At 46.9% G+C, this 14,356-nt stretch overlaps 1 protein-coding gene across 1 annotated transcript; it reads right to left on the bottom strand.

Annotated features, from left to right (window-relative positions):
• Positions 1–3,085: 3,085 nt before the first annotated feature.
• TMEM220 (transmembrane protein 220) lies at positions 3,086–13,629 on the bottom strand. The gene is made up of 6 exons (XM_045986657.1): positions 13,497–13,629; positions 12,851–12,880; positions 8,743–8,803; positions 6,498–6,621; positions 5,118–5,177; positions 3,086–3,598 (listed from the first exon to the last, which is right to left on the bottom strand). Exons 1-6 carry the CDS (start codon positions 13,587–13,589, stop codon positions 3,463–3,465), a joined length of 504 nt encoding a protein of 167 aa, XP_045842613.1. The 5' UTR covers positions 13,590–13,629; the 3' UTR covers positions 3,086–3,462.
• Positions 13,630–14,356: the final 727 nt, after the last annotated feature.

The raw sequence follows: 14,356 nt of genomic DNA, 5'->3' as shown, positions 1-14,356 counted from the left end.
GCTCAGGTAAGCTTTCTCTGTGTATCCTGCCGTGTGAGTGAACTTTGGACATTTTTTGCTCCGAATACCTGTCATGTTTGTTTGTACATTTGTAGGCTTGTATCCCTGTTGTGTAAACCACAAAGAAGTTCTTTCGCAGGTGAACGCGTGGTCTCCCGCGTGAGGCCATGAGAAGGGCCTCCCGAGAAGTCATGCGGTGGCCTTGTGATTCTAAGCAAAGCAGGACCAAGGGCCAGTGCGGCTGTGCGCCTGTCGGTGTGTGGTCCCTTTGGGCAGCAGCTAGAGACAACAGGGGTAAATGAATTTACTCTTGACTCCCTTTTTAGACAAAGGGGCACGTTAACTGGGTAGTCCTATGTGCTAAGGCTTATTTGTGGCAACACTTACTAGGTAGCAAAGGGACTGTTGGAATGTAGGGAAGGTTTGATTCAGGGCCTAAAAACATCAGGAGAGGTGAAAGCGGTACTAGTCAGGGTCCGCGTGCCTGCCGAGTGCCCAGGCCCTGGGGGAACAGTGGTGTGTTCATGTTCTCTGGCTGCTGTGGCAAATGACCACCACTTCGGTATTTTCAGACGGCCCTTACATACTCTCTTACTGTTCTGGAAGCCACAAGTCTGAACGGTTTTCCCTGGGCTGAGCTCAAGGCGTGATTCCCCCCTTCGGGGCCTCCATGGCAGAATCTGCTTCCTAGCCGGCTTCCTGCATTCCAGTCCTGGCCCAAGGGCCCTCCCTCCACCTTCAGACCAGCAAGGCAGCCTCTTTAAACCTCCGTCTGCCTGCCTTTTATCAGAACACTTGTGATTACCTCCAGGCTCATCTCCCCACCTCAAGATCTTTAACTTTATTGTATCTGCAAAGTCTGTTTTGTGATGCAAGTAACGGTCCTGTTTCTGCGGACCAGGGCCTGGATATCCTTGAGGGTCATGATTCCGCCCACCAGAGAGGCAACGGTCCGTGCTCCCTGCATTCACCGACCTTACCATCCATAGATCCCAAATGTGTAGAGAAGGGCCTGGGAATGTGGAGGGGGAGGTGGAGGAGTTTTAAGTTTAACGGGATTAATGATGACTTGAAGGAGGAGGATAATGGTTTTCGTCAGGCGGGCAGAGTGTGAGCGGAGGTTAAAGGGCATGTGAATTTAGGAGGGACAGCTAACTCTGAAGAATCACAGAAAGGGGCCTGCGGTTGTGGCAAGAAGCAGGCCTATGTGGTAAAGAACCTTGAATGATGAGCCCACAGTTAGGACTGGGCTTGTCAGACAGCGAGGAGCCATCGTTTCTGCGGGCCGAAGCTGTGATTAGATCTGTGTCGCAGGCCCCGCAGCAGATAACGAGAGGGCAATGGACAGGAGTGCCAGAGAGAAGAAGAGAGACGGGGGCGGGGGGAGGCAGAGGCGTGAATAACAGAGACCCCGAGGTTACCGGAATTCAGTTGGGAGCTGGAGTGTGCAACAATCTGTGTAACAGAGACCCCTTTCAGGAGGCTTGCGACGTAGCAAAGGGATTGCGTAGCATCACAGAATTCATAGTGTGATTCCGGGGGTGCAGGTGAAAGAATATTTTGAACATCCCTTTTTTTCCTTTTTTTAAAAATTGGAACATTTCTGTCTTTTAAGCACAGAATCACGCATTCCTTGGAAGATAGGTAGATCCTAGTAGAATTTGCAAGTGAATCCGTTTATTTCACGTGTAATTTTAGTAGTTACATTAAAACAGATGTACAAACCGTATCGTGGAAGCTAAATGTTCCCTGGAACGGAGTCTTCTATCTGTACTTGACTGACCCTTAAAAGAAATTTCACATTTCTTACTTGCTTTAATATCCACTAGATTTTTCTTTCCCTTTCCCTCATCGGAACCTTAATAGAGGACTTTGCCTGTCCCGTGGCCACTGTGTAAAACAAACAGAAACCATACATACCTCCTTTAGCAAATGTTTATAGAATACTTAATATCGTATTAAAAGCTATAAAAATAGACAATTGGCCTAACTTATTTCCACTCTCCCGATATATGGTTGGTAGTCATAGTTTTTGAGCGAAATATTTCCTAAATCTCATGGAATGGAATCTTGACTCCAGAGGTGGATGCTAGCAGATGTAAAACAATCACCATCCAACGAAAATACGACATGAGCCGCAGAAGTAATTGAAAAGCAGTCCAGTCACATTTTATAAAGTAAATAGAAACGTAACAGTTTTAATGATATATTTTATATTAAAATCAAGTATATGAAAATATCATTTCAGCATGTGATCAACATAAGAATATTTACATTCTTTTTGTACAATGTCGTTAAAATGCAGGATATATTTTATACTTAATAAGCCATCCACTGATAGTACATTCTCACTGGAAATACTTGATCTATACTGAGGTATAAAACTTGCAGCTTAAGAAGTAGATTGGCATGTCCAGTTCCAAACACACTTCAATGTTCCAAACACATTTATAAGTTTTCTAATAATTGAATTGACACGTTTTAAAATTAAAATGAATAAAAGGAAGATTTTACTTCCTCAATTTGGCCACATTTCAGGTGCTCAGTGCAACATGTTACGGTGATGTTATCATGTTATGTTCTCATGTCATATGTAAGCACCATAGTGATGTTCCCACCTTCTGTGTGGGTGTCTGCACCACTGTGACACTCCCATGTTTGTGTGTGTGTGTGTGTGCGCGTGCGCGCGCATCATGGTTGTGGTCCTGCCGGTTACGACTTTGGAGAGTACAGCTCCAACATGGTCTTCTCCCCAGGGTTACCTTTGACTCTCATTTCAAAAAAAAAAATGCATATAGATTTTGGTCTTATTTTTTATTTATATTCCCTCTTTCCTTTTGGTCCCAAATTCCTTTATTCTACCTACCCCTTCTTTCTTTCTAAGTCACGCTCGTTCATTTGGCATCCTCATTTAGTTCATGGCACGGCGCTGGTCCCATATAGTGAGTTCAGTGCAAGGGTACAGCCCTTTCTTGAACCTGTGTGTCCATCCTATCACCTAAACCCCGCTTTGCTCTGTTTTAATCAGTGGCTGCCCCTTATAAGCACTTGGGATTTGGGGAGTGCTCTCATATTCTCTAGTTTAATCCTTGCAACTGCACAAGTGAGTAGGAGATCTGGCACTCATCCTGTTTTGCAGATGAAGACATCCACAGGAGGTTTCCATATTTGCCCAAGTCATTTAGATAGTGATAAGCTGAGTTAGAATTCGTATTTCTGAACCTTTGTTCTGCCTTTTCTGCTACACTGACGCGACTGAACGTGAGACCCCGTCTCTTCCCAGTCCCACGCAATCCCTGTGCTGTGTTGCAGGCATCCTTGGAAGGTTCTTAGGAATTTTTTTAAATCCAATATTCACTCAAATTACCTGAAATAAACTCTTAGGAGATTGGCCCTTTACAACCATGTCTATAAACAATTGATTAACAATTCTCATTTGAAGAAGAGGATTCTTGACTTCATTTAAATTACTGTCTTGCAGTGAACTGGCCAGGAAGACCTCATCTCCTTGTTTATGTAGATGTAGATCCAAGAGATGAATGGGAGGAGAGTGATTACCAGGGCAGCAGCCAACTGAATTCTTCCACCAACTGGATTCCTATAAAGACACACAGGAATTATTATCAATAAAAATCCATCGACTGAGCCTCCAGGCACCCCCAGAAGATCTTCCTTCTTAGTGCAAATCTTTGTTGTTTGGATGCGTTGCAAATAGTTTTTCCCACTTGCACAATGATATCTTTTGAGCAACTGAAGTCACTGATTGATTGGACAGTGTTAAAATTGATCGTTTCCTAATGATTTCTGTGTCGTGTTTAAGAAAGCTTTTCCTCCCCAAGGTCTTGGAGATTTGGGGTAATCTTCTCTAAAAGCCTTCCTATTCTGCTTCTCACTTTAGAGCTGCAATCCACCTGGAACTGACGTTTATGAAAGTGAGCTAGGGAAGTTCGTCCCTGTGGGCTTCCACTGATCCAGCACGGTGTTCGAAGGTCTGCCTTTCTTTGCTGTACCTGCCCTGTTCCCTCTGTCCTGAGTCAAGGATCTGCTTGTGTGTGGACCTGTTCCTAGAGTCTAGTCTTTCATTAGTTTATCCTTTTAACAGTACAGGTTTATCCTTTCACTTACTTAGATCTTCTTTAATTTCTCCCACAATGTCTTGCAGTCTTCTTTATAGAGATTTTACCCATTTCTAGGTTTACTCCGAGGGAGTTGATTTCTTGATGTTATTATCTCTGGTTAACTTTTTGTTTACTTTACATTTTTCTGTTACTTGTTGATAAAAATGCGGCTGTTTTCAGTACATTCACCCGGTGTGTGGCAAACATGCTAAACTCACTCACTCTGCAACTTTTTAGACCCTGTTTGATTTTTTGGCACACGCAATCATGTCAGCCGTGGATAATGAACATGTTTCTTTTCCAATTGTTGTGCCTCTTATTTCTTTTTCTTGCCTTATTGGACTGGCTACGATCCTAGTTAGAGCAGTGTGGAGCAGAAGTGGCAGTAGGGGCTAACCCCTTCTTGATCCTGATCTCAGAAGGAAAGTTTTCAGCTGCTCACCACCGAGTCTCAAGCTTCGATGCTGACAGCATTTCCCAGGTTCAGTTCCTTTCTACACCTGCTAACAGCTCTTATGAACAGATGACGAATCTTACCAAATGCTCTTTCTAAATAGATTGAGAAGATAGTTTATTTTTTCCTTTATACTGTTAATGTGATAGAAAACACTGGTTGGTTTTTGAATGTTAAACTGTGTTCCTAGAATAAACCCCAACTTGGTGGTTGGGTTATATATCACTGGATTTGATTCCCTAATGCTTTGTTTAGGATTTTTTCAACCTATAGTCATAAGTGAGACTGCCTCATAATTTCTTTGATTTCCCTCCCCCTTTTAAAATGTTCCTGTCAAGTCTTGGTATCAAGATTATTCTGTTCTTACAACATGAATTGAAAAGTGTTTCTTCTTCTTCTGTTCTCTGGAGGTGTTTGTTAAAGGTTGGCATTATTTTCCCCTTAAATATTAGGTATAATTCTCCAGTTAGGCTATCTTTGACTTGCCTGTCTGATCTGACCAACCTTAAAGACATCTGATTTTAGCAAATAAGTTGAAAACTTACTTTGATGAACTGTGACATAGGCCCATCCATACTGTGATAATCAGCAGACCAAACAGCTCCCTATAAAATAGCATACATTTCAGATTTTTGAAGTAGCTATGAGTGAGATGCCCATCCTCCCATTTTCTCCATGACCACTAGCTTCTACTGATTACTGGAAGACTTCCCCCAAGATACACAGTATCTACAGAATATTCTCAAGTCTGGCCATGACTCAAAAACTACCTTTTTTTCAGATGCTTTAAAGCCTTATATGAAAATAAGTTTCATCTTATGAGACAGATGTGAACACCATCCCTGTTCCCCAAGTTCTAAGTGAACAACAACAACAAAATGAAAACACAAATAAATCACTTATTTCAGGTCACTGGGAGGAGTACAGTACAACCAAGAAAAGTACCCCAGATTTATCAGGCATCAATTTTACATTGTTTTAGAGTGTTCTGTGTTGGTCAGGATGAGCTCAGATCCATAAAAATGGAGCGCCTGCTGCAAAAGACTGGGTCACATCTTAGGGGAGAGGGATGATTTGTAAGATGAGTCAGGCTAATGGTATTGGGGTGGGTCTATGCTTCTAGAAGTGTGTGTTAAAAGCACACACCTTTTACACAGAATAGAAAAGTCCTATTTGGCTCTGGTACCACTGTAACTCGTGGACCTCAAGGTGGTAGAGGTGATTCAGCCCATTGGGTTGACGGTCCCATGGGCAGACCCAGCCTGATTTGCTCTCCAGTTTCCCAAGGATTAGGGCCTGCAACAAAGTAACATGTCACCCCGGGCTGATTACCTTCCACCTCTCTAGATCTCAGTGTTAGCAGTAGGATGGGCAGGAAGGACAAGGGGCTATGCGTGAGGCCAGGGAGTCAAGGATGGCAGGGAGCAAAGGAAGAGGTGATTAAATAGGAACACATGGCCTCGACAAAGGGAGGAGATGACATGGGACGTAGCAGGCCAAGGCTGACAGAGGTGGACTTAACATACTGACCTCTGATTTGGCTGATCCCACGTGTAGAGATTTTCGCCAGAACCACAACTAAATCAAAGTGCTGGCGGAGCTTTCAGCTCGTGAGACTGGACGGAGTTTTACTGTACGGCGTCCTTGCTTGTGTTTTGTAAGGGAGCCAAGGTCAACTGCCAGGCAGTAAAATAACGTTGTGTGCTCACTGCCTCTGGCTGTGGTTGCGGAACGTGGTTCACGGTGCTGGGTGTGAATCCTGGTTCATGTCCTGCTTCTTCAGCTTATCAAGGAGGGAATACCTCCCCTGCTCCTCATGGTGTAGTCGGGGGAGCTGCGTCATTGTGGTGTGGATAAGGGGTGACAGAGGAATGGATTTCTCCCTTCTACCCCACCCCTTCCAAAGAGCAAAAGTCACGGCTCACCTTCCTTCTTCTTCATGTAAGATGTTCTTTCGGGAGTGAAGCCAGAGGTGGCCCGCCAAGCCGACAGCCCACAAGATACAAAAGAATATGTGTACTGCGGAGACACTCTTCCAAATAAAATTGCCTAAAAACAGAGATTCTGGCGCTGTTAATTCTGGAATCACATACCAGAGAAAAACGATTTCTTTGTACCTGCTCTGCCATAGTCTGCTTTCAGGTAAACCTTCGGGAAAAGCCGGGGTGGCGTCTGGCTGGCTCAGCAGAGCGTGCGACTCTTGAGCTCAGGGTCATGAGTTCAAGCCCTATGCTGGGTGTGGAGCCTCCTTAAAAAAAGCTAGGTTTCTTTAAGTTTTGTGTTGAGGGACGTCACAGAGGTTAAAGCAGTAGCAATAAACTTAGGTGAATGTTTAGTGTTTTGGTTGCCCAATGTGTCCCCTTTCTGTGACGACTACCTTTTATTTTCTTTCGGGATCCACCCTTCCCACACACCTAGGCCATGTGTCCGGACCTTTGGACCTTAGCTTGGTCAGTCAAGGCATTTCATTCCTTTAGCAAGCATGATCAGGCTCCGAATGAGCAGATGACAAATCAGGGCCCACAGCTCAGTTCTGAGACTTTTGCTTAGCTATCTGGGAAGCAGGTTCTATCTTCTGTTGGATGGAGATTCATGAAGAAGTGAACTTGGAGCTGCTGGGCTACCATCTAGGGGCCCAGGACAGAAGTCAGAGCGGCACATGGCAGGGCTGCGAGGTGCAGGGAAGTTCAAGTTCCGACCCACCAGCCGCATGTGAAGCCAGCACCACCCCTGTCTTTCTCCCTCAAGTGTCCCAGTACATCTCCTTTGTAGCTCACAGCCCATTTGAGTTTTTTCCTTGCCTGCAACTAACAGAGCCCAAACTAAGCCCGTGCATCCAGGGGCAGGAGTTTTCCCCAGCCGGCTGGGAACCACTGGTCTTTCCTCTAAGGCCCTGAGAACTCCGACAGCCCACTGGCCAGGGAGCTCTTTTCCTGACAGCGGAGAGTAACCCATCAGGACTGACAGTTCCTAGTAATAAAATGTTAGCACACAATGTAAAATGTACTTTTTCGTTATGAGACACCATTTTATGGTATAAAACTGTCCAACTTAAGGTTTGTTGAGAGTTTTTAGGGCTATTAAAATCAAAGCCACTAGGGGCACCTGGGTGGCTCAGCGGGTTAGAGCCTCTGCCTTCAGCTCAGGTCATGATCCCAGGGTCCTGGGATCGAGCCCCACATTGGGCTCTCTGCTTGGCTGGGAGCCTGCTTCCTCCTCTCTCTCTCTCTGCCTGCCTCTCTGCCTACTTGTAATCTCTATCTGTCAAATAAATAAATCTTAAAAAAAAAAAAAAAATCAAAGCCACTATGTTTCGCCCAGCATTGAGGTAGGCAGCCTGTGGGCAGTACAAACCAGCTATTTTAAGCAATTTTTTTAACCTGTATACCCAGGATGGATGGATGGATGGAGATATATATATATATATGTGTGTGTGTGTGTGTATATACACACACACACACACACACACACACACACACATTTTCCTGCTCCTTGGAACATTCGTTCATGTTCAACAAGCATTAAGTACCTACCATCTTCTTGGCTGTATTTCAGCGAGGCTTGGGCAAAGATGGGCTAGACATAGTCCCCCTTTTAAGAGGCTTACAGCCTCACAGGGGAAAACACATAAAAGCATGCAGTAAATCGCTGTATGTACTATGATGGTACAGAGGGAGTTAGGGAGAGCAAAAGGTATGAATGTAAAACCTAGACATTTGTATGGACATTATAAACTGCTTCCCTAAATAAGTAGCAGGCCATATATGCATGTAATGAATGGATGCAAAATAAGAAAGTGGTCCCTGGGAGTGGTATTGGATCCTGATGGCCACTCACTAGAGAGACACACGGTCTGCGCTCTGCTGCGGATTTTCCCTTAGCGTGAGAAATCAGCGTGGTGACCAGAGCCATTCTCTCTCGTGGGCTACACTGCAGAACCCCTGTTCCACTCCAGCACTCGGGTTCTGAGCTGCTAAAAAGGCTGTCTTGGTGTGACAGGTCCTTGTGAAGTTTGCCTGAAGATGGGTGAGGGTGATCTAGATTTAGAATTATTCCCTCTTGGTATGAGCAATGAGGAGACCTGGGGGGCCCCATTTTTCTCCCGGGACTCTGTCCTTATTGTCAGAAGTCGGATTTGCTCGGTGTCCGTGCAGAATCCAGGGTCCATACCCGTGGCAAGAGGATTAAGTCCTACAAGCAGGCTCAGCAGCGCAGGTATCATGTACACCACCTATGAGCGAAGAGGGAGACGACAGGGGTTAGAAGTATGCCCGATCTGGGGGGTGTGCAGAGGGATCTAGGAAGCGCAGAAAGATGGTGAGACCCTAGACTCACTGACCGACAGTGTCTGCATTAGGTTAGATTGGGCTCTTCATTCTGGAACTGCCAACAAGCTGTTTTAGAGTTGGGAAGACGGGCCCTGTGGAGGCCGTTTTCAAGCCTCATGCTCGGCAGATGGGCTCCAGCCAGACCTGCTATGGCGAGCGTGTTGTGGGTCGAGAGCAAACAGAGTAGGAGACGTGGTGGGTTTCCAAGAAACGCAGCCACTTCGCCATATCCACGGTGACACGCACATCTGACGTCTTCCCTTATTTGGGAATTCTCAGAGCTGCACACGTTAAGTGATTGATTTTCACCCCAGAAACATGTCTGTCTGGATCCCGGGGAGAGAGGGCTTCTGGATTACAGACGCTGTGTCCATCCTTCCTGCTCCATCCCTAATGAGGGCCAGGACTGACATTTGCCAAGTCTGGTCATCTCTCATAGGAAGGCGTTTGTGCTACTGAGGGGTAAGACCAGGGCTTCCCGAAGTTCAGTGTGTATATGAATCGCCTGGAAATCTTGTTAAAATGTAGATCTGATTCTAGAGGTCTGGGGTATGGCCCAAATTCTGCTTTTCTAACAAGCTCCCAGGGGGCGCTGCTGCCATTGTTGAGGGCCACAGCTGGAGCAGGAAGGGGGTAGTTTTCTCCTAGTGAAAACCTTCACGACTAGCCACTGAGAAAGAGGAGAGTGAGAGAGAGAGAGAGAGGTTACACACACACCATACAACATTTAACTGTGCTCTCTGTAAGAAAGGTTTGGCAGAGATTTTTTAAAAGTGTGTACTCAAATGTATCAGATATCTGTCATTAACAGATTAAGGGATCTGAGACCTTCTTATATCTTTTATGTTATAACCACATGAACAAAATAACCCTTTGAACTAACCAGTGGTTTCTCATGGGAGTTGTGCCAAGTTAATCCCCAAACGCTTTTCTCTATCTCAAATAAGATAAAATTTTTTGGAGGACCAAGAGACTGAAAATAATGGTTTCTAGTATATAAGGTAAAATAATACACAGTATACTCAATAATGAACTCAGTAGAACCCACTTATAATGATCTTTTATTTTTATGTTGGTGTATTTTTTTTTAATCCAGAGTATCATTTTACAATATTTTATTCACTATATAGTTCTTGAGTACATGGCATTTGTTTTGTTGTTGTTGTTGTTGTTTTGTTTGTAAAGATTTTGTTTTAATTTTTAAGATTTTATGTGTGAGAGAGAGAGCAACAGAGAGAGAGCAAGTGTGAAAGAGGGTGTGCACAAGCAGGGGGAATGACAGGCAGTGTGGACAAGGGACAAGCAGGTTCCCTGCTGAGCAAGAAGCCTGATGGGGGGATCGATCCCAGGATCTTGGGTTCATGACGTGGGGGTGTAAGGCAGACGCTTAACTGACTAAGCCACCAGGCATCCCAAGACCTTATTAAGTTATCTCTATACCCAACCTGGGGCTCAGACTCACACCGTGAGATCGAGAGTCACAGGTTCTACCCACTGAGACAGGCAGGCACCCCGCCATGGCATTCATTCTTAATATCTCTCTCCTTTGTCCACCTGCCATTATAAAAACTGAAAAAGCCAATATTTTTTCCCAGTGTCTTCAGCTAGGGGTGATCATGCTCCAGCCATGAAATGTAAGAAGTCTTATAGGGGCAAGGCTGATACTCAGAACTTTTTTTTTTTTTTTTAAATTCAGAATAGCCTAATTTTTTTTTAAGATTTTTTTAATTTTACTTATTTGACAGAGAGAGATCACAAGTAGGCAGAGAGGCAGGCAGAGAGAGAGGAGGAAGCAGGCTCCCTGCAGAGCAGAGAGCCCGATGCGGGGCTCGATCCCAGGACCCTGAGATCATGACCTGAGCCGAAGGCAGCGGCTTAATCCACTGAGCCACCCAGGTGCCCCTGATACTCAGAACATTTTAACAGCCAATATGCAGACAGTGACCAAGCAGGATGGGTCCTAGACCATAAACCATATTGGTATGCACACACTGTCTGAAGGGCTTTTTGGGTAACATTTCCTCCCTGATAAAAGGGGAGAAAGCTCAGGAGGAAAAACTGTTTTGCTCCTGTCTTGTTCCTTCCTACTTGGGATGCTCTTGTCTGGGCATGATGTATGGAGCTGCAGCAGTCATTCTGTAGACATGAGGGGATATATCACTCACACACTGGAGGCGGCAGAGAAGAAACCCAGGAAGCCCAAGTCTTTGATGATGTTGTCGGCATTAAGCAGATGTCTCTGGACTTCTTGTTAAGTGAGATACTCTATTCTAACCTGATGCTAGTCAGATTTTCTGTTATTTGCTCCCATATGCATCCTGATACAGGCATCCTTCATGAGCAAGATGGAAGTAGGGGACATGAAAATGAGTCAGGCATGGCTCAAGTCCCCAAGCCCCGTTACATTCTACTGGCTCATCTGTGCATGCTTTCATTCAAGAGTCAATACAGAAGGGCTGCCCTAGGGAGGCTCAGTGTTAGGTTGCCTGAGGACCACCAAGAAGAAGTGGTCCCTGTTCTCCCAGGAGCTGGCGTGTGCAGAACCAAATTGAATACACAGTAGAATGTGTTAGCATTAAAAGGTTCAAAGGAAGGATGGTTAGAACCTATGGTACAGAGGTAGAGGGATTTTTTGAGGGACAGAGCATTTGAGACAGACTTCAAAGTGTGGGTATGACATACAGGAATTCTAGGGGCAAGACAGTATTATAGGTGGATTGGGCTTCCAAGACCATTCTGGAAAGAGGCAGCTCCAATAATTAGGAAGCTACTACAGAAGTCCACGTGGGAGGTGACTGAGGATTAAATTGGCGAGGAGGATGTTTGTGGGGACACAGTGTGTCTTATTATTCACGCTGTGACACCTGAGCATGGAGTGGGAGGTCAAGTACACGCATACCTCACAGATAAGTAGCTAGACCTAGACTGGGTTTTGCTGGATTGCTTTGTTCTTCATTTTATTTTTTAAAAGGATCTCTAAGGTGGTGGTAAGGAACCGAGCGATGTTAGAGATGCCTGTGGTCTGGAGCGAGGATGACCCTGGGGTTGATTCTGCTGTTGACAGAAATGACTGAGTCAGGAGGAGGTGGGGGTTTAGGAGGGAAAGATGCTGTAGGACCTTGGTGTGTTTGAGAAGTCAGTGTTGGAAATTGAACATGAAGTTGGGTATTGGAGACTTGTCTGCAGGGAAATAATATTTGGAACTCAGGATATAGACCAGAGTGCTGAGGAATAGGCAATTTGATTCACTGTAAGAGCATGTGAGTCTGGACAAGAAGCAATGTCAGAATGAGTTCTACTGCACTAAAACACTGACCAGAACTTTACATTACAGATCCAAACGCTTTCATTTGTTGCTAATCTGTATAGTCAATGTTATTCCAAAGCTGAAAATCATCTCATTGGTGATATTGCACAGTGTTATGTATCTGTTTTGAAAGAAACCAGACAAAATCCAGATATTTCAGAAAATGTGTGGAATGATCTCCCTCTTCTCCAAATAACTCAACCAGAACATTGGTTAAATGTATTCTGTAGATTTTATGGGCTTTAATTACTTTTTATAAACATAACTCACTGAATTACAAGAACCGCACACCCTAAGCCTGCCATTTTTATGGTCAAACGTTTGTTGGAGTTTCTGGGTAGAAACTCATGAGGAATGGCTCAGTTGGCCTCCAGAGGTCTACTGTGTGTCTTCAGAAAAGTGTCCTCGCCCATTTTTATTCAAAGGGAGTACTGCTGAAAGGCCCCTAATGTCTCTGGAAAGTTCTGAATGCTCACACTCCTTACCTTACCCACCACTGATTCCTCTCCCCTGATATTATAGGGAAATGATCTGGTTTCTAAGTTTTTATGTGCATAAGGCAGGGAGGCAGAACAAAGAGAGAAAACCGTGCTTTGTGTCGTTGTGCATTTCCTGGAAACGGAGGAAAGCGGCTTATACTCACCATCCACAGTTCTGCATCGGGGTCATTGACCTGGAATGCCAAAACATGGGCATTAGCAGTCATTCTGTGGTGCTCCCGCCCTCCCTTTGGTCTCCTCTGGGACCCATCGCAGTGATAAGTTTTGTGCCAGAAGCTGCACTAGGCAGCGAGGATACAAAATGGGACTAAGCCCTAGTCTGGTAGGTCACAGCAGTTGAGGGGGCTCTGGGTGAGCACATACAGGATTGTGCACAGAACCGCACAGGCTGAGGGAAGTGCTGTAAGGGCCTCCGGTCTTAAGGAATGAGGACAGCTCCTACGAAGGGGGTCCCAGAGCAGACCGGAGAGGGTCCGGGCGCCACAGGGGGTTCTGTCTGCTTCCTCGCCTTCGCCGGGAACCACACTGGGTGCCCATCCCAGGCTCCTCTGGCTCCCAGCACGTGGCACGGGAGAGGGGTCGGGCTGTCACGTGATCACGCCTGCCTCTCCGCGGGCGGACTGGGTGGGGGCGCGGGGCATAACCCCCAATCTCCGTCCCCGGCTTACACGACCCGCCCGGTTAGTCTCCACCGCGCACCAGGCCTGGGGCGGAGCTCTTAGTCCCGCGCCCTGCAGAGCCCGCGGAGCCCCTCGCCCGCCTCCCGCCACCCGGGGCCGGGGCGCTGACCTGCACCAAAGCCGCCAGCGCGAAGAACGCGGCCATGAGCCAGTTGCAGGCCCGCCACAGGACCGGGGCCCAGCGGCCCGTCGTAGGCGCCATGGGCTCCGCCGGCTCCGGATGGGGCTTGGCGGGGGGCGTGGCGGCGGGGTCAGGGCGTGGCGACGGCTTGAAGGCGGGGCTTGGGCGGGACCAGGCGCTGAGGGGGGCGTGGCGCAGGGGCGGGTGCCTGAGCCGGTGTGGGGCCCACCCACTGAGCTCCTTGCTTCCTCTGGGACCGCACCTGCCCTGCGCGGGTTTCTCTGGTCCCCAGGCGTCGAGTGGCCGCTGGCTGCCGCTCGCCGACTAAGGAGGTGGCACGACTAGAGCCTTACTAGTTCTACCATTAGGTTCTCCCCAAAAGGTGAGGAAGGAAGGCGCGGTGTCGGCATTTCACAGACGAGGCGGGGTATAGCTCAGGGGTAGAGCATTTGACTGCACAGAGGAGGGAAGCGGGTCCCAGAGCGTTTGGGTGACTTGGCCAGGATCGCGGTGCCGCAGAGGCGCAGAGCACCTGGCTCCGGGGGCCCCAAACAGACCAGATTCGGTCACTGCTCCGCTGACAAACTCCGAAGGCAGGGAGAGGGCGGTGGGGAGACAGGAGAGGAATTTATTTCAGGGAGACGGACGCCAGGGAAGACCGCAGACGGCTGCTCAAAGACTGTCTCCAAAGCGCTGAAAATACTTCCAGATTTACATGAGGAAAATGAGGGACAGGGATGTGTGTGTGGTCTGCTGGCAGTGCAGGTGGGCGTGCAGGTCGGTGGGTCATTGTCGTGGGGTCAGTCACGGGCGGGGTCTTGCTGACTGCGGGAAATCCTTACTGGTTG

The sequence above is a fragment of the Meles meles genome, chromosome 18 (assembly GCF_922984935.1).
Source record: "Meles meles chromosome 18, mMelMel3.1 paternal haplotype, whole genome shotgun sequence".
In the NCBI taxonomy this organism is placed as follows: Eukaryota; Metazoa; Chordata; class Mammalia; order Carnivora; family Mustelidae; genus Meles; species Meles meles.
The sequence above is the reverse complement of the archived record's forward strand: the minus strand, read 5'-3'. Positions and strand labels throughout refer to the sequence as shown.

What these genes read in the sequence shown, in the direction of transcription:
- TMEM220 (XM_045986657.1), bottom strand. Translation starts at nt 13,589, where the DNA reads ATGGCGCCTACGACGGGCCGCTGGGCCCCGGTCCTGTGGCGGGCCTGC. An exon ending in CGCTGGCGGCTTTGGTGCAG is followed by an intron (nt 12,881 to 13,496) that starts GTCAGCGCCCCG and finishes TTGGCATTCCAG; the next exon opens with GTCAATGACCCCGATGCAGA. An exon ending in CCGATGCAGAACTGTGGATG is followed by an intron (nt 8,804 to 12,850) that starts GTGAGTATAAGC and finishes CTTCGCTCATAG; the next exon opens with GTGGTGTACATGATACCTGC.